Raw genomic sequence first — 26,987 nt, 5'->3', positions numbered from 1 at the left:
AGCAGAATAATAGCAGGATTCTTAACGCATTTATTAAGGCTTCATTTCGATTATTTGACATTAAATGCATCATATAAGTCATTTTGGAATAAATCACAGTAGGCCTATATATCATGATAAGAAAAAAAAAAATGATGTTACAGTCTGGAAATATGGTAGGCTATAGCAAATTATTTCGCTGACACCCTATCACTTTAAGAACTGCTGGTCCACATAGAAGAAAGCCCTGTCTAGACTCTGCCCCGGTATGAGTTGTGTTGAGCTATTTATTAGTCTTTTTGTTGAAAAAAGAAATGTAGTTCCAATAAATTTGGTAAGAATCCGTACAACTGCAGCAGTGGAGGACTATTATTCTGCTGCGTGATACTGCGGAAGAACCGATGACGGCACGGTTTGAGCTTCGGCTGACCAATCAGCAAAAAGGGGCCTTAAATTCCCACACATGTGTAGAAATTGAATATTCAAGTTGTTTATTCATTTTTCTACCCCTGAATGAAAAACTAAAATTTAAGTTGAATTCTGTTTTTTTCCACACAAAAAAAAGGCAGCCGTTTTCTAATTTTTCTACTTTCAATATATATAAAAAAACAATTAATTAAAAATATGAACGAATGATACACGGATTGCCTTAAAACAATGCAAAGTAGTATAATGAAAGGATTTGCCGAATTAAAATGTTTTTGATTTATCTGATAAACATTAAAAGTATAAGTAAAAAAAAATGCATCTTTCATCTGTATTCAATAAGCTCTTTTGGTCAGATTGAGCAGTGAGGTAATTCACCTCTGTCACAAAAACTGCTTTAGCCTTGGACAAAACACAACAAATTGCGACATTCCTTACAATGCAAATGACATTCATGAATCATTTCCGTGGTGATGTAAACAGATTTATGATCCAGCACAGCAAATGGTTCCATCTAGAAAAGCTACACTATTCCCCATTATGCCAAAACGACACCTTCTCCTTTTGGAGAAGCTATCATCTTTCTGAAAAGAGAAAAGGGACAAGCTCTTCTCTGGATGCAGGTGTATGGTGTTGATTCTGAAACAAAGTTAATGTCTGTTCCAGTGAGAAGAATGATCAGAAGGATAGAGATAAGTAGGACATTGGTCCACTGGTGTACTTTCTGCACCAGAGTTCAAGGCTGGCACTTCTTTGACCGTCTGCTCGACTGCAGTTCTTCTTCTTCTTGCCAGTGTCCAGTTTGGACCGTCCCAACCGCTTTGACAGTGGTGGGCCGGTGGTGGGCCTATCTGGACTGGTTGGGCTGTTGGTGGCCGTGGTTCCTTCAGGAGTTCCCTCAGTGATCTCGATGCGTGGAGGCTCCATCAGGTCGAAAATGTTGAAGGCAGCCGGTTCTGGCTGACACATTACTGAGGCGTCTGCAGTGTTTTGTCTCACCAGACCATTAGCACCGGTCTGGACGCCAACAGACACCCTCTCGCTGGTGCTGGTGCTGGAACTGGTGCCAGTGGCAGCTTCCCGGCACATGGTCCACATGTTATAGCACTGGGTGAAATTAAAGAAGTTGCTGTTGAAAGTCTTGAGCTCTCCGCAGACATCCCTGCGCAGCTCCGCTAGCTCGTAGCGCATCGCCGATATCTCCTCCTTCCACTGCATGTTGAAGGCAGCCACCATGTTTGCAGACTCCTTGAAAGCCTGAATAGCCTGCGGGACGGGAGGATCTGGTGGGGGCTGGGACGGGGGCGGACATGGGACCCGGTAGGCATGCGAGGAGGAAGGAGGAATGGAGATAGCCGTGACCGTGGAACTGGTGCTGTGTTGGCTACGACCAGCGTTTTCTCTTTCAAACCGCTCGATTTCCTGATAAGCTGAGGAGCTGGCGCCATCATCGTCCTCAATCATATCCTCATTTAGCAACGAGGTGCCCTCCATTGCATCATACCCTTCTGGAAGACAAATTTGAATATGGACATAGGAAAATTCAAAGGGGTGAACAGCTGATGAATTCGGTGAAGCCTCTCACTTTAAATAATGTCAACACTTGAGTCTCTTGTTAGCAGCATGTGAGTAAATGCCCTGTACACACAATTTTCAATTGCACACCGCATTTGTTCCTGGGAGTAAATTCAGGAACAATTCTTTACCCCAGTTTATTATAATAGCACCATAAGAGTATATATTTCTAAGGATACATATTATTACTTTATGGTACTAATAAAGAAGGTACAAATGTGTCATTTTGAGGGTTGCACCCCTGTTGTACACCTAAAGGTACAATTTTCAACATTATTTTCTGATAGTGTATGGAGAGAGACTGAAGAACAAGACTATACTGTACATTAGATGGATGAGAAAGAAACTTTTTCTTTTTGATTTTTTCTTTTTGATTTTCACAGGAAGCAAGCAAATATCTGCTAGGGTTTTTTTATGCAGGGGCGTCGCTAGACCTTTTTTACAGAGGCATGTACCAAGTTATATACCACTCTGTCCAAATAAAATATTACTGATAAATTCTTATGTATTAATGGGATCGATATATATATATATATCACCTTGAAAATCATTTTCACTGATAATATTTCAGGAATCAAGTCATGTGTTTTATGTTTTTTTTTTTCCCAGCTGTTTAGAATCAGTGTTGCGAAATTTGCTAATCTGTTTTAAAGCATCTTGTCAAATTGGTAAAAGTCTGAAATTGTTTGTGATTTAGTTCACTGATGCACTGAATCGTTCCACCCAGGCACACTGAAAACACGTGTACCTACTTACGTTTTGTGCAAAACTCAAATATTTATATATGCGTATGAATCTCTGCAGTTTCCAGTTTTTCTCCAACAAAGTATGATTTACCAGGCCATTGTTTCAATTAAGAAAGCATAATTTCCACATAGTTCTTTTCATAATATTATGTTATGACTTTCAAAACAATTTTAACATGCTATCTAGTAGGTTTAGGCTTGGGTTTGGTGTAGGGTGTATGTTATTGCATTAACTTTATTAGACCATTAACAACGTAATACATTTGCTGCAATTCGTGCCTGTAACAACTAGGGATGTAACGATTCACTCAACTCGTGTTTCGATTCGATTTATGATTTTGATTTCAAGATTCGATTTGATTCATAATATATATATATATTTTTTTACAAAATTAGATTTTAGAGAAATTATAAATGAAATGTGTCCTTTTATTATTGCTTGGACAAAATGTTGCTTGTTTCTATGTGAAATTTAAATATAACACTATAATAATATGCTAATATAGCACTTGCGTATTATTGCTCTTTTTATCTCTTTTTTATCTCAAATAAATAAATCTCTTCATACAAATAAAATTAAGGCTTCGCCTGTTCTCTTTCCATTTAAAATTAGAGGCAAGCAACCACTGCATTTTAATCATGATCCAAACAAAGATGCTGCATATATGCAAGATTTTAATCTAAATTCGATTCTATAATTTCAAAATTTGAAGCAAAAACAGAATGATTTGACTTCAGCTTTGTGAAACTATTCATAAAAAAATATCTGCATGAAACAGAAATGCAGACGAACTGAACGAAACACAGATTCACTCTCTGCCAGCAGGTGGCACTTTAAACGTTTCCTTGGATTCCACTGTAAACAAAGAAGCACCGCACTTATGATTATGAACTTTAATGTGCATTAGAGGCAAGATGTATAAGTAAGAAGTTAGTTACCCTCAGACATATATATAAACTCCTACCCCTAAATGAATCACAATTTGTTCAGCATCTCAACCGATTTGAATCATCATGTATTTGAATCTATTTTCAACCGACTCACGGTTCATCTTTACATTACTAGTAACAACGTAATAAAAGTTGGCTATGGTCATGTATTGAACATGTATTTTAGCGCCACTCACTGGACATTTCACTTTTAAAACTGCTGCAAGACATGCAGTGAGGTACGTACTGTAATATTGGTGTTGCAGAAACGGTGCTACAAGCATGTATTTTAAATGAGCCTGGGTTGGAATCGTTTGCAGATGTTTGTCACACCAAATAATAGTAGGATCAGTGATGTTGCTATGAATTCTGGCCCCTTGTACTCATTTTGGTATGGGCCCCTCTCAACCTCAGGTCCCCTGGTAGCTATGCCTCTGAATGGGACATTTCATAAGACCTGATGAGGTGGATATTTACCTCTGTAGGAACCAAAATTATGGTTGCCAGTTGTCAACAACAAAGCAGATCTTACATGTGCAACTTGTGAATGACATTGTGCTCCAGAGAAAGACTTTTTATCCAATTATATCCAAAAAAGATGAAAGGCTAGAAGTGCCCCTGGTTTAATGAAAGAGTTCATGTTAAAAATTGACGAAATTAAATTTATTGCAGATTGTGTTGTCAGGGTTTCACTCCACTTTACTCACATACGTTTAGCTTTCAGATATGTGTTTACACTGCCTTCTCACTCACGTCAAAGAACATCTCTGTTCAGCCTTTCCATCTCTTCACAGCATAACCAATAAAAACAATATTTCAATGTTATTAACCACCTTTTATCAAATCAGAGCGCTTTGTGGCAAATGTGGAGGCTAATTTTACGTATTGTCTTGTTTTTGTGCAACAGAAAAGATGAAAAGGCAATAAAATGTCACGCAATCATTCAGGCAAGGAGATATGAACCCTATTGAATATGTTAAAAAGCCCATCTATCGAGCTGATTGGACCATGTGGAGATTATAGGGGCGGGATTAAGAAGAAACACGATCCAATAAAGTCCTCTGTGAGGGCTGCACCAGGCAGAGACTGCAATCCCACTGTCCATCACAGCTGAAATCTTCCACACCAGCTCTTACTTCCAACCGCATTTTGCTGGCCATGTTTGTTCTCCAAGGATGCCAAGGTTGGTATAAAAATTTACAGAAATGTTAAAAGTGACCCAACCACTAAAAGAATAAAAGTTATTAGGAATGTCTATGAAGTGATGTCGATTACCACAGAATTTAAACTCATCTCTCAGTTTGTAAAAATAAACAACTAATGCATTTACAGCGATATAATTGCACTTACGAATGATTTCTATGGGGCAAGGCATTGCACCAGTATAAATCCAAAGTATTGCAAAAACATCACCACAACACTTAAACTTTACACGTCAACATGGCACTAGTGTGATAATATCGCTAAAAATCTTAACAATTGTTCTTTTAAACGCTCCAGAATATCTCGCCCCATAGACTTTCATTATATGTGTGCGTCTTTCGTTTTTTTCTTTTGGTTAATTTATATATATATATAACACAATTATTTTCTGTGGTAATCAACAAATACTTTTGAAATGCCTTTTATAGAAAAGCATTGCTACTTTGGCGCCTGAACGCCGGATCTGACCTTTAGTGATGTGTCTTTCAAAGGTCTAATCCTGATTTAGTTGAGAAGGCAGTGCAAAAACACACATATCCATTGAAAGATGTATGCGTGTTGACATTATAATACCTGTGACAGGCATCTCTCCAGCTGCTTTTTCCCATTGGATCTCCTTCCTGTGATGGCCAACGAGGGGCCATGACGCCCACCTTCCCTCTCCACCATCACAGAACACCCAACACCTTACTAAATGATTTTAGCGCCAACTAAATTTAGCTTCATCTACTGGTGAATTTATGGGATATGCTTGATAACATTACTTTGATTGGTCGTTGCTTTTGAATTAACTATAGAACCAGAGAGCATCAATACCAGAGCTCAAGCAATTATCTGAACTTTCTTAAAAGCCTTTAAGGAAAGAAAGCATCTAATTTAGGATCTACACGTACACAAACTATGGTTCTCTTTGTAAATCCAAAGTCGTACAGGACTGCTGAAACAAGAAGTCCTCCAAGGTGAAACATAGTGGACGAAATCCTTTTGAGAAAATGGTTTTGTCCTACAGCCGGTTGACTTGAGCTGACAGGGATTGCATACAGAGCCAAATGTGGTGAAAGCACTTCAGCAGAGTGAGACGGTGGGATTGGAGAGCTCTCCTTTCTCCTTAGAGTCCTCTGTGTATTGTCAGTATGAGTTGTTGACAGCATGAAGGTCCAATCAAATCAAACTCCAGTTTGAACAACAAACACAAAGAAGCCCACATTAAATCAAAGAAACAGAGTTTGACTGGAGTGACCAAACAAATCATACATAACAAATTAACATTTTGGTTTTCAAATGTAAAAAAATAATAAATAAATAAATAAATAAAGTATTTTTAGTGTCATTTGACATCATTTTGTGGTATTTCAATAGGGTTCATAGCTTTACTCCATGTGTACACCGAACACAGCAGGGGTGTTGGGACAGGGTGCGGAGGCGGAGGCGGCATTCTGCTTGCACAAAGAAAACTGTGACACACGATGCACACTTTCTCATGAGTATGTGCTGCACAAAACCTCCACACTTGCTCTGTCAGGGCTTCCTAAACCTATTCAGGTTGTAAAAATTACTCATTAGTTAGGATTAATGTTAAAACTGGATTAAGATAATAGGATTTGTTTTCACCTCCAATTTTTGAATTCATACAGAGATTGATCAATTATAATTCAATTAGCACATTAACAAACCAACCAAAATTTCACCTCAGTGACATAAAAATTGCTCACATGCAATATTACGATGAAACTTTTAAAAACTTGTATTCAATGCGAAAATATTCTACTATTTTCTACTAAATATTCTACTCTATACAATGCAGTATAATAATTAAAATAATAAACCAAGCCCTTAAGTGGTTAACAGACATCTTATTATTAGTAACCTAATATTTTCTATAAAATAAAGAATTTAACCATGAGGAGGGGTTGGCTTATCATCTAATATTCAATAAATGTTATGGCTTAAACACTAAGCATTAATATTAGAATTAAGTAAAAAAAAAAAAAAAATTGTAATAATAATAATTATGAGAGAACTCAAAAACAAGTGCATATTGCTCATTTTGTTGAAAAATAAAAAAATTATTTTCACTATAGTTTTTCCAAGTAAATATGTTGATTTGACTTCTGAATTTCTTTTGACTAATTTAGATATTTTATGCAACACATAATATCAAATAAAACTGATTGTGTAGTTCACAATCATTGCTTTGTGCATTCAGGACTGAAACAGCATTTCAAGTTTACCAAACCAAAATATGTATTTTTTAATTGCTAATCCATTTCAATATTTAGAAGATGGAAAATACACACGTTTTTCCAATTTAAGGACTGTGAACACATCTAAAACTGGCCTTCCTGCCCAACCTTAACATGATTTTCTGTGCTGCGTGAAAACCCTTGCCCATGTTGTGTTGCATGCTCTGGACAGCTGTGCTAGTTCTGCTGATTTGTTTATGCCTAAGTCCCTCTGACCCCCAGTCTAACCTCTCATTACTACTGGACCCAACCAATCAGAAGCCCAGAAAAGGACGCATGACTCGTGCAAAGGGAATTGCAGGCAACCGTCTCTCAACACTCGGGGAGCACAGATGCAATAAAGCAAACACACAACAGACAGGGGCCGACGGAAACGACATTCAAGTCAGTCATCTCTCAAGCACATGGGAATCCCACTGTACATATGTAGGTATGCCAGAGTATGTAGTTCAGCATGTGCTGAATGTATGGCGGGTATGTGCTCTAAGCCTTTTCTCTCTCTCTCTCAGGTGGGATTTGAGGCATACGGTTACCTGTTGTGGATCTGAGAGTTGAAGTGACAGTAGAAGATGTCATTGAAGGCAAGCAGTCATCATCTTGGGAATACCCAGCCTGAATTGCACGCAGGTAACTGTGGCTTCGAGTGCGGAAAGAGCCGGGCAGGTCCAAGGCCTCCACGGCCTGGGATTCTACTTCGCTAAAAACGGACTCGCAAACTGACTCAAACTGGCCATTGACCTCAGTCTCACTCACCTGAGAGACAAAAACAGGAATAGCAGTCCTTAATTTTTCCTCTTCCTTTCTCTTTCTCACTTTGATTCTTCCCCTTTGCACAGTAAATATGAAGGAGTGTTAGCAGGAGGGATATACCACTGGCAATTTCCGACCTTGAGCGTCTCAGTAGATTTATGTCAAAAAGCAACAAGATAAGAGAAAACATTTCAAACTGGATTATAATCTCATAATAGGTAAATGAAGAAAAGCAGATTGTTTGAAGAACTTTCGGAGGGAAAATGACACAAAGAGTCAACAGCAGCAGACAGCAAGAAAACAGAGATTTTCATAAACGGAGCATAAGATGATGGCTAACTTTCCTAAATCACCTACACCATGAAGCTTAAAGATATATAGTCTATGTAATTGTTCAATTACTGATTTGAAGTCTTCCGTAGAACTACAACACAAATCTGAAAACTTTCTCTACCCTAATTAAAACATTTTCCTGTATGCTTGACAGTTTGCATGTTCTATAAATCCTACATAAAACATCTCAACTGTAACCTACTCCATCATTAAAATCCAGTAAAAAAGCCACATACCCAAAGCCCACATGAACTACCACAGCTCAACAGACCTTGACTTCAGCTTTCTGACATCCTGTTTTAACAATGGCTTGTATGAACAGAATTTAACAAAGGTAACATCACATCAAGTTAGTGTCTCTCTGACCAAACATGATAAAACATTCTGTTCTTAAATAAATATATCCACAACTCGGGACAAAGAAACAATTCAGCTTGGGCAACTAGCTCAAAATGTTTTTGGAACACTGTCAAGTCTCTAAACCAGCTTAGTCAAGATGGTCTCCCAGCTATAACCAGGCTGATCAGGTACTGGGGCTCATCGGCCCTGTAAGATGGTATTCTTTGGTGGTCAACCACCCAAATCAAGCTTTGGAAAAAATTATTAATCAGCTAAACATATTACCCACTTGCTTAGCCAAGGCAAGCTACAAATTCTTATCTGGTTGACCAAAATGGCATCATGATTTGTCTTTGGCCTGACCCAGCCTGTAGTTCTTTTGGTCAAAAACCTGTGTCAAGCTGGGTTAATGAGCTCAACTTATTCCCCACTAGCTTAACCACTATGGTCTACCAGCTTTTACCAGGCAGGTACTAGGTCTCACTGGCCCTGTCAGTTGGTTATAGTGGGGACAAACCACCAAAATTAAGTTTTTGAATATAGTTAATGAGCTCAACATATCCCCCACTTGCTTAGCCAAGGCGATCAACCAATTCTAACCCAGCTGACCAAGATGACCTCACAAGTTGTCCTCAGTCCACCCTGCTGGTAGCTTTGTTGGTTAGCCACCCAAATCAAGCTGGCTTTTGTAATGTATTTTAACAGTGTAATATCTCCAGTAGTTTAGCCAAATATGTCAGGTTGACCAAGTTCAACTTCTCAGTCTTTCTCTACCTGACCAGCAGATAGTTACGCTGGTCAATAGTCACCATGATTTTGACAAGTAAGACATGTTCCTGTATCAACATCTTTTGTATACCCATTGATACCCATAATGTATTCCTAAAATCAGTATGAAATGATATCTGATTAACTAAGATGTAAAAGAACCTAATTCCAGTCATAAGCCTAAAACCGATATTTCCAGAAAGGTTAACCCCTTAATTCTGATTTGTTGATTGGAATGTCGATCCAGGATCAACAATGATACTGATCCAGGGACATGTTGTACTTGGTGAAATCACAGTCACCCTGGTCAACCATCTAAACCCCCTAAATTAAACTAGGTTTTGAAACATTTAATCAGCCCAACCTGTCCCTCACTAGCTTAGCATAGGTCATCTATCAACTCCAACAGGGTTGACAAAGATAACCTGGCAGACTGTACAAGACACAAGAAAAAGTATTCAACTGGTCCACCTAAACCAACTTGGACAAACTTGGATCATCTAATTATCCGTCAAAACCCCTTAATTAATCATTGATCATTCGACTTAAGGTAGCATAAAGCCTACTCTCCAAAACAACTCAAGACACAATCTAAGAAAAGAGCAAACTAAAACCTCTGCTTGAAACCACTTACTGTACGTAGATAGTCCTTGGTTGTGTGTCAGTGCCATGTGTTGTTGCGAGTGGTTGAACTCACCTGGCTGACACAGCTTGCCTGACTGAAGGTACTGACTGCACGCATGTAGCTCTGGTTTCTGGAGCGAAACTGTGGAGGGTTGAAGGTGGTTGCTGGGTCCAGAGACACGCTGGGGTGAGGGCGCATATCTCTCGTTGTTTGCAAGTGGTAGCCAGAGCTAAATGGAGGGAACAACCAAGAACTAATGTAGCTAAAGAGTAACCTAATCAATATTAGATTGAAGGGTCACTCTGCAATAACCACCAGTGGTGAACTTTTGGAAAACTCAGAGGATATGATTTAAAATAAAGTGACTTTGTTAACAGCTTTGCCATCATGAACCCAAATGTAAGACATTTTTCAGTATGTAAACTTATAAGCCACATATGAAGACAGATACATACCAAAATGAAGAGACAAGCAAACAATTTTTCCAGAAGTGCAAATGGAAAATCAAACATTATTGGTTGTTTTTGTACAATATTGAGCATCATGCATCTTATTTCTGCAATTTTTCCAAACTGGTTATTGCTAAGAATAATTTGTGGTATGATGGCCTAACAAAGAGCAACTGTTGTGGGAAAAATCATGTGATATGTTAAAGCAAGGCCTCAGTACACACATTATCAGGGCTTCCAGTCACAATCCAAAACCATAGACAGCAACTATCGCTCAGCAGAAATATCAGGAAACCATATGGATAGGAGAGAAAGAGCGAAAGTGAAAAAAGATGGCATTTTTGAAGCCTCTAACACTTCCTCACTGCCAAGACATCTCAAACATTGACAGCGTTCCCTTTATCCTCAGTTCTCTCATCAGCAGCTAATGTGTGAGTTCTCAACTACTTTCACATAAACATGACAAGAAAAAGAATAACCTTGGTTCTTTATCCTTAAAACTGAAGTGTGTGATTTCTGAAACATAATAATAAAAATAATGACTGTTTTCAAACACGTTTTCCTCTGTCTGCCATTAATTGGCAAATAGATACTGTACCATTGATACCCAAACTAACACCACTGACTGAGCCAATGTTGCTGTGTGTGGCTCTATGGGATGCTCAAACATACTTTTTTTGACAAACAGTCATTGCAAATTAAGGCATTTAGAACATTGTATACTTCACTTTTAAAATGTACATAATCTCAAACTATGTCTCACTATTCTTTATCACAACACACAGCAGCCAAGACTTGTGTCTCTCATTTACATTTTTAATGAAATATTAACCTACTGTAGAGTCAAAATCAGTGTACTTATTGCACAAGTTATTCTGAGATATCAAAAGTACTCATGAAGGTTGTATTTTAATAATGTGTATTGAATAGACAGCACGGTAATGTAATAAAACAGAAGCTGTGATTTAAGTCTGTGATTATCTGTAATAATAGACATTAATTCCCTAGTTGTTAGCTAATTAATAAGACTGAAATTACTGAAAACAAGAAAGTAGCACACTGCTGGTGCTTAACTTTCATTTACCAAAATGATTAAAAGTCTATAAAATGTCAATAGTTAATCTTAGGGTTAGTGTGGCCTGTGACCTGGAAAGTTACTAAGATCCCCTTTTCCTGTGGCCTTTGAACAAAATACCAGGTTTTTCTATGACTGCCATAAATTACGTACTATATTTGTTACAAAAACTATCGAACTAACTAAATATCAAGGGTATCAGTTCATCCCCAAAATTTGGTCGTTTTGCCATTTCCTTCTTACTTTCATCATATAGACCAATAATTTATTTAAAACTTCTGTTATACAGAATAAAAAAGTCAATAAAAAGTCATACATGTTTAAAACAACACGAGAGAGAGAAAGAAAAAAACACTGAACTATTTATTAAATGAAAAGTTATTCCTATTACCTACTGTACATAAAATATTAGTTTACTCTAAGTTTATCCAAACGGCATAATTTTAAGTTAAAAAAGATACAGCATAGAATTGTGGGTAAGTTAGAACGGATAATTGACATGGGAACTGATTCCTTTCCTTGCGAATAAAGTGCTCTCTATGAACACAAATGTAGAAAGGAATGTATTTTACTGTGTCATCAGCAGCTATATGAACCCAGCTCACGGGTTTCTGAGTGAGCAGGATTTGTAGGCACCAAAGTCACACATAAAGCAACTATTTTGGGAAATACACAGTTTGATGGTGTCTCTGGAGCAACCTTGTGCCTCATGTTGTTATCCATTTTCAGAAATGTCGCCTCACACCCAAACAGATGCCCTTCTTAACATCAGTTTGACAGCAAATAAAAACGACTGCCTGGTCAGTGTCTCTACTAAATCCAAACTTTACGCTGTAGGCTACTGGGAAAGTTACTTGAAGTAGTCAATTGCCGATAACTTTTTCTAGATTACTTAATGACCATACTTAATCTGTCAGTACATTTCACATTTTACGTATTTTAGGCGCTCTGGCCACAATATCAAGTTACTTTTTTGTTATTTTTATTATTATTATTATTATTTGATTGCAAGTACTGCCAACCTTAGTCTGTTAATACAGCAATTATACAGGCATAAAATAAAATAAAATAAAATAAAATAAAATAAAATAAAATAAAATAAAATAAAATAATCATTTCAAGGTTCTCTGACATTAAATGTAGTTTCATTATACCATCATTCTGGCTGAATATGTAAAATATAAAGAGTATCCAACTCACCACATTACACTGTAAAAAAAAATAATAATTGTATTTCTTTATGCTTTAAGCTTTATTTCTGTCTTTATGTGGTCACTGCACAATTCTCATCACTTCAAAACTTAAAATGTAATACAATGTGTTACTTTGCTCTTTCTTTAAAATTAACAGTCAATCTTACTATTCCTTTTTTTATTTATTTTATTGTCAGAGTTTATGAAACCAGGGAGACAACATTGATATGACATTGACTAAAATACAATCAATAAACTCTGATTTGATCGTGTTGTCCTTAATGTTCTTATGTGGATTGCAACATTGAAATATTTAAGCTCTGTAATATTGGAGACGCTCCTAGCATCAAAATCCAATATTCTTCTGCAGACTACAGAAAATTGTATACCAGCAACTGCATTAAGACAAGAGTTGATGAAAGTTAAGCCCTGAGATGTCATAATTATTGTTTTTAGTGATGTCTCTTAACATCTCATAGTGCACTTATTATAGGCACACTCTTTAGGCCAATGTGGGTTAATCATCTTTCAGGAAGGGCTCCATGGAGATCTAAACACAGAAAGAAATATTGTGTGGAAATTATTTATATTGATTCCTTAATGTTCTACTGTAGTGTATGCATGTACAGTTTGGATATTGCTCTTGTACATGCCTTTTAGAAATATTAATTTATTGAATGTGTGACGTGTGCTTCCAGGCCCAAAAGTGCCAATAGTTAAAGCCACACTCAAATATGCTGATGACAACACAGTAATCGGGTGTTAAAAGAAGAAAAATGTATAAAGGTGTATATTCATTCATATAAATTCACTAAATATTTTATTTCATATTCCAGATCACCCAGAGCCAGAACCCAGAGTTTTACCTATTTCTCAGTTACAAACATCATAAATAATATATCATTCAGATAAGAAGAACTAACCTCACACACAATCCCACCACAGTGAATGAAAAATCCTATATAGAGCAAGGGTGAAAAGATGAAGGTATAATATAACTGAAAAGTTTAAACCATGATCCGTTTTAAGAATTGTTTGATAAATATAAATTATTTTAAATTATTTTAAATAGATCTGATGTCAGATCTGGACAGTTTCAGTGGAAAAATAGAATTCCAGAACTTTGGGAAATTTTAGATGAAACAGATTTGTGAGTTACTTCATCAGGACATGTTCTATTGATGCAGCTAGACTATTTCTGAGGAAATTAAACAATATACCGGTACATCCTTAAAGGGACAGTTCACCAAAAAAAAAAGAAAAGAAAATTTTATTGCACCCCGTTATGTCCACCCAAACCTGGAAGTTTATTCTTCTGCAAGTTGTTTTGTAACACTTTTATGATCAATACAATGAAAGTTAATGGAGCATAAAACCACTCTGGACCACACTGAATTTCATTGCAAGGAAATTTTTTTTTTTTTTTGTCAAGTGTCTTGTATGTGAAAGAAAGTCATACAGGGTTGGAATTAAACTATAGCTATAAAGTAATTTCTCTTTTACACAATTTACGACCATAAATTATGTTTTTACACCCCTGTGGCCAGGCCTCATAAGATGTTGACTGCACTGAATATGGTCTAAAGCACACAAGATAAGAAGACTATTAAGACAACGTACAGTACACAATTTCTCTGCACATTAATTTTGTCCTCAGCGATGTTGTGAGCCACTCAAACACCACAGCATCTACACTGATCAAACCAGCTGATTCTAATGAGGGTTTCTGCAGACGCCCTGGAAACAGCTCAAGCAGGAGGATACACAACGGCCAGAGATTGAGAACAATAAAGATCTATTGAGACTTACCTTTGGGTGTCTATATGTGGCCTCTGCATGGCTGATTTAAGGACAAGGGCATCGGACCGCACGGTCTTCTGAGGCGACGTCTTGGGGCTGGTATCAGACTCACCACTATCATCGTCTCCCATGGCTTTGACGTAACTACTGCTACGCATCCGGCGACACGGGATCTCCTCGTCCTTCTCAATCCCTGGATAACCCCCCCACTCATCCTGAGGCACCTGCAGGGATACAAACACACAGGATCAAAGCCTGTCCTCACACACGGAGTGAGAGAATACTGCACCTTTCATCACACATCATGTCAAGCTGTTCGTTAAACCTGCCAAATGCAGCTTAACTTTCCGCCAATATATCCATCACCATTAGCCAGGAATTCCAGGAAGTCCCTGTGGCTTTATTATTAGCAAGTATAAAAATGTAAATAAACATATAAACAGATTTTTTATTGAACTTATTGTTTTTAACTTCTTTCAATATTGTATTGAACTTCTTAATTAATTTTTTAAAATTTAATTAAATGTAACAATATTTCCCCCCCCAAAAAACTAAGATGATACAGTTATAAATAAACAAATTTAAATAAAATAAACATGTTTAAAAAAATATGTAACAATAAATCGATAAAAAAAAAAAGAAGCTATAGAAAGGTTGTCAAATGGATAAAAAAAGCGATTAAGCAATTTTAAAGCAATTACATTTAAAATAAAAGTAATCTTTTTTTTGTTTAACTAAAATTAAACAAAACTAAATAAAAAAAATAAAAATCAAAACTGGCAAAACTTTACTCATGTATAATGGATTATAAAGGTATTTATAATGTATGTTTTAATGCATTATACAGTATCTTTTCATCAATGAAAGTTCACAAAATATTAAATGCATTATAATATTTGCAAACTTCATTATTATTAATTTACTTTACCCATTTTCCTCTAGATTTGTTTGCTTGTCATGTTATAAAGCATCATTCTAAAAGCATAGCAATGAATATATAAATTATAATTATTATTGTAATACATATATAAGTCAAACATATAAGTATTATTCATGTGGTTACAATTGTTCACGAGATCATACAATCCTTAATAAGTTACATTAATACACTTTTTCATATCAGAATATTTAAAGGGTTCAAATAAAGTGTTACCAAGAAACACTAAATTAAAATAAAAATTGAACTACTTTTCAAATTAAACACACATTTATAGATAGACAGACAAACAGACAGACAGACAGACACAGACACAGACAGACACAGATAGAGAGACATAGACAGACAGACACAGACAGACAGACACACACAGACACAGACAGACAGAGACACACACACACACACACACACACACACACACACACACACACACAGACAGACACAGACACGGACAGACAGAGACACACACACACACACACAGACAAACAGACAAACAGACAGACAGACACAGACAGAGACACACACACACACACACACACACAGACAGACACACACAGACACACAGACACACAGACAGACAGACACAGACAGACAGACAGATAGATAAATAGATTGATCGATAGATAGATGAACAGCTGAGTCAGAGATCCACAGAAAACCTGGATTCCATTCAAGCTTTTCTTTCAGTCTCTTGATAGTAATTATGTAGAGTCATTTACTTATTTCTTTAACTAACATGTCAATACATCACAACCTACATATTTAAAAAGAAATGATATGTTTGTCAGGTCAGTAAATGGACCGGGATTTAGCATGGGTGTATTCTGCAGGCTCAAAGAGAATATAAAGTGATATAAATGACTAGCGGAAGCTACTCTCAGATACTCTGAAGCTCTATTAGAGCGGTAATCGTTTCTCAGGGCGATGTCAGTAAGAGAACATTTGCTTGTGATGAATCTCGGCTTTCAGAAGCCAATTATTTTATACAGGGATGCTGGAGTTGCTATGTAATTGTATTAATTTTAGCAGTAGCACATACACACTGCGGAAGGCTGTCACTCGTTGTCTAAGTGCTGAATCCATTTCTGTTTACACAAAGTGGTTCTTTGTGAGTAACTCATTAAACCATGGAATTAAAAAGCAACAGCGTTTTACAAGATATGGCTAAAAATATCTAACACTAAACACGTTTAATTGTTGGCATTCATGTTTGTCATTTACAGTCATGGGATGCTGAAGCTAGAGTTGTCAATGTTTGACTCAATTATTTGATACAAAATCAATATATTCAAGTGTGAACTGAATGCAGCATTTTCAGATGTGCAATTAAACAAAACTGTATTTTAAATTGATATTAGCTTATATTAACTTTAGAGTGCTTTCTTTTCTCATTAAGTACATCTTCGTATGTAATAATGTCATAATTACTTCTGTCTTTGAAATTTGGTTCAAATATTCTGCAGAATGCAGCTCATGGCTCTTTCTAAATGTCATATTCTGTCCGTAGACAGCTCCCTCGCAGAACACGGCTATAATAAAACCACTGTGCTCAAGCTTATTGGCAGAAAATCTGCAGTGAGAAAAAATGGGTCAGGCAACCTAAAGACCTCTTAACCTTAAAAATCTTCTCACATCTGAACACAGCATTTGTTAACACCTCCAGTTTTGTTTTCAAGGGATAACGGTAGAAATGTGTGTAGGATGTAGCCATAGCAACCACACATGAATAAGTATGAACACTGCATGCATATGCAACAGTGCAGCTAAGACTTCAAATGAGAAATAGACATTGTTTATACTGGACAATTTATTAAGAAGGAAGCATTTCCGAGAGCTCCATAAAATGTCATTCAACAAACTATTTATGCAAACATGTATCCAAGTAAACACCTCGCAGTTAAGACATCAGACACAACAGTATGCATTCTACTATTGTTTGTATTTCTGAGCAACATGATGTAGATTAAAATAAACTGCAAACAAGATGACACAATGAGTATAATTAAACATGCATCTCAAATAAATGAAAAACAGCTCATATGTATTACAAAACAGGCTTCTGATTGGTCAGAAGAGGTTTCCAGCCATGCTAAAACATGCAATAACCCATGCATAGGGTTGACCACCCAGCTCCCGGACACATATGCATGTTTATGGTTCTCTGATGTTGTAGAAAATGGCAATAAAATACAAGAAGAACTCGAAGTTAAACTGTGTCACAACAAATTATTCTTGACAATGTCAGATATCTTTGAGAATGAAATAGGTTGAATAGATATTAGCATTTAAGTACAAAATTAGATAATACCAATTTAGGTCAACCAATTACTAAGCAATGCTTTGTTCAATCTGTAGTGTAAAAAGGCAGCATTAGCAATCAAATAAAAAAACTAACAAAAACAAAAAACACTTAAGCAAAACATGGTCAGGTCAAAGTGTCCAATCATTTCTGGTCCTACATTTTTACTGGTATGTATGTATATATGTATAAAATAAAGTTTACTTTATTTTTCTATCTTCACTTACATAAAATAACTATAGTGTCCTGCGCCCACTAGTAAAACGATATAAACAATTTAGATTAATATAAAAAAAGATTTGAATGTATATATATATGTGTGTGTGTGTGTGTGTGTGTGTGTGTGTGTGTGTGGGCATGTTTTTGTGACATATCAGGACACAACTCTGTATAATGACATGGGTATGACACAGGTATTACAAGGAGAGGGTGACTTATGAGGACATAACCCATGTCCCCATTTTTCAAAACGCTTATAAATCATACAGAAAGAGTTTTTTTGAGAAAGTAAAAATGCACAAAGTTTCCTGTGAGGGTTAGGGTTAAGGGTAGGGTTGGTGAATGGCGATAGAATATACAGTTTGTACAGTATAAAAACCATTACATCTATGGGATGTCCCCACTTTTCACAAAAACAAACATGTGTGTGTGTGTGTGTGTGTGTGTGTGTTGGACATATATATGCTTTAGTCTTAAGTTGCTGGGGTACTGTATATCTTTTGCAATAGCCAAAAAGACATTGTATGGGTCAAAAAATGTTTTCCTTTGAGTTTTCTTTTGTGCCAAAAAACATTAGGATATTAAGTCAAGATCATGTTCCATGAAGATATTTTGTACATTTCCTATCATAAATATATCAAAACTTAATTTCTGATTAGTAATATGCATTCCTAGGAATTCATTTGTACAACGTTTTTCTCAATATTTAGATTTTTTTGCAACCTCAGATTACAGATTTTCAAATAGTTGCATCTCGGTCAAATATTGTCCAATCCTAATAAACTTTTAAACTATACAAACATTTTTTTTTAAAAATTGACATTTAGGACTGCTTTTTTTGGTCCAGGGACACATATTAAAATTAATATGTATGCATTTAGCAGACACTTTTATGCAAAGCGACTTACAGTGCATTCAGGCTATCAATTTTTACCTATCATGTGTTCCCCGGGAATCGAACCCCCAACATTACGCTTGCTTGCTTGCTAACGCAATGCTCTAGTGCTCTTTGACCCTACAGAGACAGCAATGTTATTACCATATTCAAGGCACAGACAGGTTCATGTCCTTAATTTTATGAAACTACAAGAATACTTTTTTGTGCACAAAGGCAACAAAAATAAAGACTTTATTCAACAATTTAATTTCTCCTGGTCATTATCTGCCAGAATCAGGTTCCCGTTGACCCTCCAGAGTCGAGTCAGGTTCTCGTTGACCCTCCAGAGTCGAGTCAGGTGCTCAGTGACCCTCCTGAGTCAGGGCTAGTCACCGTTGACCTTCCAGAGTCAGGGCTAGTCACCGTTGACCTTCCGGAGTCAGGACTAGTCACCGTTGACCTTCCGGAGTCAGGGCTAGTCACCGTTGACCTTCCGGAGTCAGGGCTAGTCACCGTTGACCTTCCGGAGTCAGGACTAGTCACCGTTGACCTTCCGGAGTCAGGGCTAGTCACCGTTGACCTTCCGGAGTCAGGGCTAGTCACCGTTGACCTTCCAGAGTCAGGGCTAGTTACCGTTGACCTTCCGTAGTTAGGACTAGTTACCGTTGACTTTCCGGAGTCAGGGCTAGTCACCGTTGACCTTCCAGAGTCAGGGCTAGTCACCGTTGACACTCCGGAGCCAAGTCAAGTCACCGGTGAAATTCATGGACAAGGGCAAGTCACCAATGATCTTCATGGGCAAGGTCAAGTCACCAGTGTTCTTCATGGGCCAGGTCAAGTCACCGACTATCTTCATGGGCAAAGGCAAGTCACCATTGATCTTCATGAACAAATGCAAGTCACCATTGATCTTCATGAACAAATGCAAGTCACCATTGATCTTCATGAACAAATGCAAGTCACCACTGATCTTCATGAACAAATGCAAGTCACCGATGATCTTCATGAAAAAAGGCAAGTCACCAATGATCTTCATGAGCAGAGTCAAATCAGCATTGATCTTTTGGAATCCAGTCTAAACACCATGGGATTACCAGAGTCTCTCCAAGTCTCTGTGGAGCTAACAGAGCCTCTCCACGCCTCGTCTGAACTTCCAGAGCCTCGTTACGTCTCAGCCGAACTCTCTGAGCGCTTGACTAATCCTGTCGTGGCCATGGAGGCTACCCTTAACTTGTTCATGTTCTCTGTTGCAGACTTGCCTAACCAGACCTGCTCTCCTATTAATTCGATCCCACCGTGGTGGTCTTTTGCGCCGCCCTGGTGGGCTTCTGTCTCGACCGCATGGATGTGGTGGTCTTCTGCTCTGCCCTGGTTGGCTTCACGTTATGCCCTTTCTGGACTTGTGTTTTGTTGTTGTTTTGTTGTTTCTCTTCTGTCTGTTTCCATCTATGGACCTGGCCCTTGTCTCTGGTAAAGGGTAAAGCCTCCTGGGCTCCTCTTGTCTCTGTTTCCCCATTTTCCCTGGCCCTCCGTCCCTCCCCCTGGTCCTCCACCGCTCCACCTCCCTCCTGGTCTCTTTGTTCTTTGGTCTCTTCTTGGGTTCGGGTGGAGCATCTGGTAGCTGCTCCGTGGAGGAGGGGGTAATGTCACGCTGTCTGGTCACTGTTTCCCTGGGTGTCCACTAGAGGGCTCACTTCCCCTTAGGCACCTCACCGTTGGCACTACAATTCCCACTAGCCTTGTCTCTTCATCACAGTAATTGCACTCCTGCTAATTACACCAGGTGTCTTTTCCTGTTGTCTGGATGGAATATTTTCCTTCCGTTTGCATCCGTTACCCAATCTTCTCGTCTTCATTGGGTCTCCGCATCGTCACTGGTCCTATAGAATAATTTACAGTAAAATTTTGTCTACTGTATTTCTGCGAGAAATTACTTTTAAAAGAAAAAGTAAGCAAAGAGCATTTCATCAGACTGGATAATGGCGGATAGATACAGCTACATCCTTTAAAGCGCATTTTAATTTCCATAAAAAAAAGTATGTGAAAAAGTAAATCGAATTTTCCATAATGGATGGAATAAACAATTCATCAATTTGGACAAATTAAAGATAGTATGACTGTTCCAACACAGCGCTACAGAATTAACATGTGAACAATATGAGGGTCAAATGATTTTAGGTTGAAAAATAAAAAACTTTTATGTCTAATTTTACAACTACAGCCCTAGAGGCCCAAATGCAGGCCTAAATCAACTGTTAACAGAAGAATTAAATGTACTTAAATAATATTATAGGCTTCATATTTCTGCTCTCAAATTGAAAATTGGGCCAATTCACTTTTATTATGAGTGTTCTTAAAAACAAGAGCTCTATCAAAGGTTTGAACAGATATGTAAATATATAAACAATTTTTGTGGTAATCAACATAATGCCACAAATGCGGTCGACTGAACCCAGAATGTTCCTCTAAACAGAGTCAGACTGATTCAACTAGAAGTTCAGTGTTCTCTGTGTCCTGACTGGATTCTGAAGCACATCACTGTGATAAAATCAAAGACAATGTCTAGACAGCGTCATGAGAAAAGCACCAATTCATCTCTTCAGCAGAGCGTGACAGGCAACAGTTCCTTGTTCTACCTCAAATTGTTTTAGAATATCTCTTTTCAGAAGTCTATGCTTCATTTCACTCTCAATAGTGTCATATCATACTTTTTATACTACTCTGTATTTTTTTAGATCAATTTATAATATTCGTTTTTTTTTGTTTGTTTTTTTTTTTCATTATAACTTCCCGCCCTGTCCTACTGGTCACTTTTTTGGACAACGATGTTTTGATGCATTTATCTGTGTGATGTCTGTGTGTGAAGCTCACAGTCATTTTTGCAGTTTAGTTCCAATAACCTAGGGAGGAAGTTCTGGGAATTACAGTATATTATCATAATACATCAAGCTTTTTCATTTAAAAAAAATGAACGAAAATTGGATTCCTCATGAAATGAGACTTTTAAGCTCTTAAAAAGTCAGCATAAAATATTACACTTTTAACACTGAACTAAAAAAGAAAGGGAATGTATTGAATTAGTCATAAGCCACAGGGTTGCCATGCCTTGTGAAAAATAAGTACAGTTTAACATGTGTTTAAAAAGAGTACTTTTTAGGGAAATAACACTTTTAAAATTATATACTTAAGTACGAACTGAATGTTTTTGAACACTTAATTGCATGTTATTTACAATTAAATAACAATGTATAGTTAAAATGTATATTAAATGTCAATGAGTGCTTTTCTGACCTACTTAAGAAGGACTTCAGGACATCTTTATATGTAATTGCATATGTAATTGTTACTTCTGCTGTCTTTTATGGTGAATTAAAATATATTTTGATGTAATTTATATTGAAACTTGTATGTCATGAATTTAAATTTTCTTGTTATTACACATTTGTAATTGCAATTTGGTAAAATAATATATATATTTCAGTGCTGTAGTTTTAGGTTAGTAAACCATTCAAGATAAGTGATATTATTACAAAGTGCAATTTTAAAAGAATACTTAAGTCAATAAATACATAAATAAAGCATGGTCACTGAATTTTACTCTTTAAAAGGATAGTTCACAAAAAAAAGTTTAAGTTGTTCTAAAGAGTTTCTTTGAGTTATGAGTGTCTTTTTCTTTTTTAGCACAATAGAGTTAATTTTAGGGTGAACTATCCCTTTAAGTGGCCTTTTATTTCATTAATATAATATCAACTGCAAGTACATCTTTTATATACATTTTAAGACTGAAGCACACTATGTGCTCTTGTTTAATTTCGTTATTTCAAGTTTGTCACAATTTTCTCTACAGAAACCACTTTGATGAGTCAATCAGCAGAATCTCCCATTTCAAAGCATAAAAGCTATTTGCTATTCCTCAGCATTTCTCTGTATATCACACAAATCAACCTTAAATCTACGGTAAAACAGGAATATCTATAAATGGACATTCATATCATTAATTTTCCTATCTTCTTCCATAGAGTGTTAGTCGGGTTTCAGTACATTATTCTAACACAAGGAGGCACTACAGACAACACACCCATAAAGTGTAAATATCATTTATTATTCACGGACAGTGAGGAAGTGCAGCTGGAGATATAACTCCACTCAAGAGCAGGATTAGAGGAATCTTAATGAGATGAACCCATCAGATGTTGAAACGATGACTGCAGAACACTTTTAGACATTTCCAAAATGTGAGATTGCATGCTATCATCGCGAGTTCAGTCCTTTTGTTTACTCTATATGCTGGGAGATAGAAATGTCTCCAGGGGTTAGAGTTGATAAAGGAGTTAAGATCTTCAAATACTGCAAAATAAAGTTTCAAATGAATGAGTGCCACTTCACAGAGCTGTACCGACATTGTGAAAGCTAGCTGATTAATCAGGGGGTTGTTTAGCCAAAGACATCTTAACTCCTCTTTGGCGTTACCAAAATCAGACTCAATTTTGGTAGTTAATAACAAGGCTGTGCTGCTCCACCGGCAAACCAGCATGAAAATTCATGCCAAACTGGTCTTTTCAGTACAGCTGAGAGGAAGGCCTTGATAATCTTGAGCTTCAAAACAGATCTGAATAATGTGCAAACTGTGCTCAGATTTGCCAAAATAACAAAATATGCAAAACAATTAAATCAATCAGTATGCTTCCAAGATCAAACCACACTCAAATATATTAAGGCCTGATTTTAAGATGCATGAATTTAAATCGCCTTCCCATCCACACTCTAAAGAAAGAATCAGACCTTTTACCAACTTAAATAAATCACGATATATTAATAAAAGTTATTTTATAGTGTAACAAAGTTCTAGTAACTTAATGAAACCGTCTTGATAACTTTGAAAACTGGGCAGTGGATTTCTAGTTTCAGGATTGATTTATTAGTTTATCTGATTATGTGATTTATATTTGTCAGTCATATATAAATGAAACAGGTAAGAATTTTGTGATACTGATTAACTAGATGTGTTTTAAAAACACAATATCACATGCTTACATTAAGTATGGCATTTATTTCATAGCTTATACATTTACTTGCACTTGTCCAGAATTGTCTATTCACATACATCCTACAAGGCTAGACAATGGGAAAGAGGGATTTTAGAAGAAACATTTCTGAGACAGCTCGCCTGGACATTTCTTACTCATCAGCTTAATTTAAATTCCCACGAAGCCTAACCTTTCCAGGTTTTCATATCAAACTGTTACAAACCATGCATGTAAGACACATCTATCTTGTATCACACTGGAACACAGCGGACTTATAATGAAATCAAATTTGAAGTTCACGGTTATTCCTGAATGGTTAATTAGTCAGTGTATCCAGTTTCGTGTCACTTACAGCTCAGCCAGGCTGTCATTTCTCTTGAGCACTGACAGTCTCTAATAAGGTCAGCAAGAAGACAGGCTTCATTTTTTTCCTATGCAAACATGACAATGCTGTATGTGCTGATGATCTGTACAAAGTATAGCTCCTCAGAACAAGGAGACCACTTCTACTTATGCCATAATTAACCTTCAAGAAGGAAGATGTCAGTTAGATGCCAGGAACATATTAGTTGAATAATTGTGTAGCAGTCAGGATGACTTGTGCTTCATGCCATAATTCAGAATGAGAATCAGAGGCAGTATACACCAACGCACAATGTGTGAAATAACATATACCACAATGCAATGCACTCAAACTCTCCTTAAATTCCAGAATGAAAATAAATGAAATCAGTGGTGTACTAATATGGATATTTTTGACTGTTAAGACATTCTGGCATTCTTTGCACTGTCAAAGATAAAGCTCTTGCACTGTCAAAATAAAAGTCCCTCTTCTGGCACTTACCGACAAAACAGAAAAACTTATAAGCCAATGCAATTAATTATTTCCTCTGGCATTGTTGAACAAAAGAAAAACTTATGAAATGTATGTCATAGCATTTATTTGATGAAAAATACTTCAAACACCTTGCCATCTATCAAATAAAAGTTCACTACACTACATCACGGATCCTGTTTGTATTGATCCCTCCTTCTTAGGCATCAATGGTTCCCACAGGGCCTTAAACAATAACACTAGATAATCAGTTACTGGATTCAATTGCATTTTGCCCCACACACATCGTTTCAGTAAAAGAAAGTGGACGAAACAGACAGTTTCTCCTTAGAGACACTCAAAACCAGCAGTTTCTCATCTAAGGGGCCAGTATAAATTAAACATTCATGTGTTTCTTATTCAAAGACTGCTTTTATTATAAGAACATTCCCCATAAAATAAGTAACCTGGGTTAAAGTGCTTCAACATCAGAAATCTCCAGTTCATGAATCACCCCTTGGGTTTAAACAGTCTGCATGTCAATGGTCTTGAACTGGTCTGACCATTGGTAACAAACCACAGTGCTCAATAGAGTTACCTTCAAATAACATGTGTCATTAAACAAAATATGTTGTTATTCAGGCAATTTGCCATAAACATAGTGAATTTAACTAACTTGCCTGGATTCTCATCGAATAAATAAAAATGACTACAAAAGAAGACACTAATAAAATAAGATTATACACTAAAAACCACTTATACCCTTTGCAACAATGTTAATATGCAATAAAAATACATGTAATTACACTTCAGTAGCATTTAGTTACTTGCATTAGCATGCATTGGGTTTATGGGTAGCTGCACCTTGGTCCAGAATCCAGTATTTGGGGGAAGATTTATTCAGAATTAAAATCAAGACCTTGGCATCAATTGCACCATGCTCTACTGTTTGAGCTACAGGAAGGATATCACAAAACTATTTTCATTACATATTAATAAAATACATATTACATATTATCTACCCCAAAATCAAACAGATATATGTATGTTGAACACCTGCAATAGAATTACTAATTTCCTCCATGAAGACACTGTCATATAAAAGGAAACCATTAAATCGACTGTTCATCTTTCCCATCATATAACTACTGGTTTATTTCTGAAAGGCATTTGGGGCACCATCATATCATATTCTCAAGGATTGAAGTGGATATGTTAAAGAAAGCCATGACTGACCTGTAGGTAGTGTGAGGCCCGGAATGATGGTTTAAGGTCCTGATGCATCATGGGCTTCTCTAGGTTTAGCGAGGACTTTCGGTAGGCCTCTTTGGCCTGGCTTACGGTGAGCGTTGACCAGGAACTCCTCTTCATAAACTTCCCCTCAGGTGCCATGGACAAGCCCTCGCAGGCCGAACACTTGACGTCATTGTTGCTTTTGGAGGTTTTGAGAGAGTGGTCTCCAAAGTGAGTGTGCATGGATTCTGGGAAACTGTGGCCAACATGCTCATAATGGTGGCGGCTCAAGGCGCTGGCCGTGCGGTAGGTGCTATCGCTGTCTAGGTTGTCATCCGAGCTCCACCAGCCCCCCGTCCCTGACCGGTGCCTGCGCTCTTTGCTTTTACTGCGCTTGCTGCCGTGCTTGGATGAGTGATGATTGCCGTGGTGGTGGTGATGGCTTCCCCCCCCTCCACTGTCACCTTTGGTGCCATTCATCTTGGACGATCCCTCCAGTGAGTGGGACTTGGTGAAGAGCTTCTGGACGGAGTGCACCAGGTGTCGGATGCGACCCGGGCTCTCACTGCGCTGCTCCCCACCAGTGGCGGGAGATGTGCGTTGGTACTGGAGTGTGTGGAAGCCATCACGATGAAGTGGAAGCTGTTTTTCGAACTGGTCGAGCAGGTTTGCGGGGATGCGGTTGCTCTTGCTGCTGACGTGGTGAGAGGCAGATGTTGCAGCAGCGATGGCGGCGGATGTGGCTGAGGTGGTGATGGCTGCACAGTCTTCCCGGGCAGCTGTGTCGTAGTACTGCGAACTGTAGTGCATTCTGGGAAAGGTGCTGCTGGAGATGTGGTCGGCGGGGGCAGTGGAAGTTAGCGCCACGGGTGACATGATCATGCAGTCGGAGTGAATGGAGCTGCGGGGGGAAAGACGGTGATGGTAGTCCATGGCGCAGGTTTCCGTGGGGCTGAGCAGGTAGGAGTGGCGCAGATCAGACACGTGCATGCCATGCAGGTCATGGAGATGCTCGCACTCTGCCAGTCCACACGGGGGCAGTGTGGGAATCTGGTGCGGTGCGCGACCACCTGATAAGCCCTTCATGTTCCTGGGTGGAGCGAGGCTACTATCCTCATTGAAATCTCGGGATGGCGACCAGGGGGAA

The 26,987-nt window shown here is 37.6% G+C and overlaps 1 protein-coding gene across 1 annotated transcript; it reads right to left on the bottom strand.

Annotated features, from left to right (window-relative positions):
- Positions 1–26,987, bottom strand: LOC127983716 (disks large-associated protein 2-like). Its single transcript, XM_052585970.1, has 5 exons — positions 25,844–26,987; positions 14,444–14,658; positions 9,990–10,146; positions 7,636–7,855; positions 1–1,913 (listed from the first exon to the last, which is right to left on the bottom strand). The coding sequence occupies exons 1-5, from the start codon at positions 26,924–26,926 to the stop codon at positions 1,084–1,086; spliced, it is 2,505 nt and encodes an 834-aa protein (XP_052441930.1). The 5' UTR covers positions 26,927–26,987; the 3' UTR covers positions 1–1,083.

Source organism: Carassius gibelio, chromosome B20, assembly GCF_023724105.1.
Source record: "Carassius gibelio isolate Cgi1373 ecotype wild population from Czech Republic chromosome B20, carGib1.2-hapl.c, whole genome shotgun sequence".
Taxonomy (NCBI): Eukaryota; Metazoa; Chordata; class Actinopteri; order Cypriniformes; family Cyprinidae; genus Carassius; species Carassius gibelio.
This window is presented reverse-complemented; position numbering and strand designations above follow the sequence as displayed.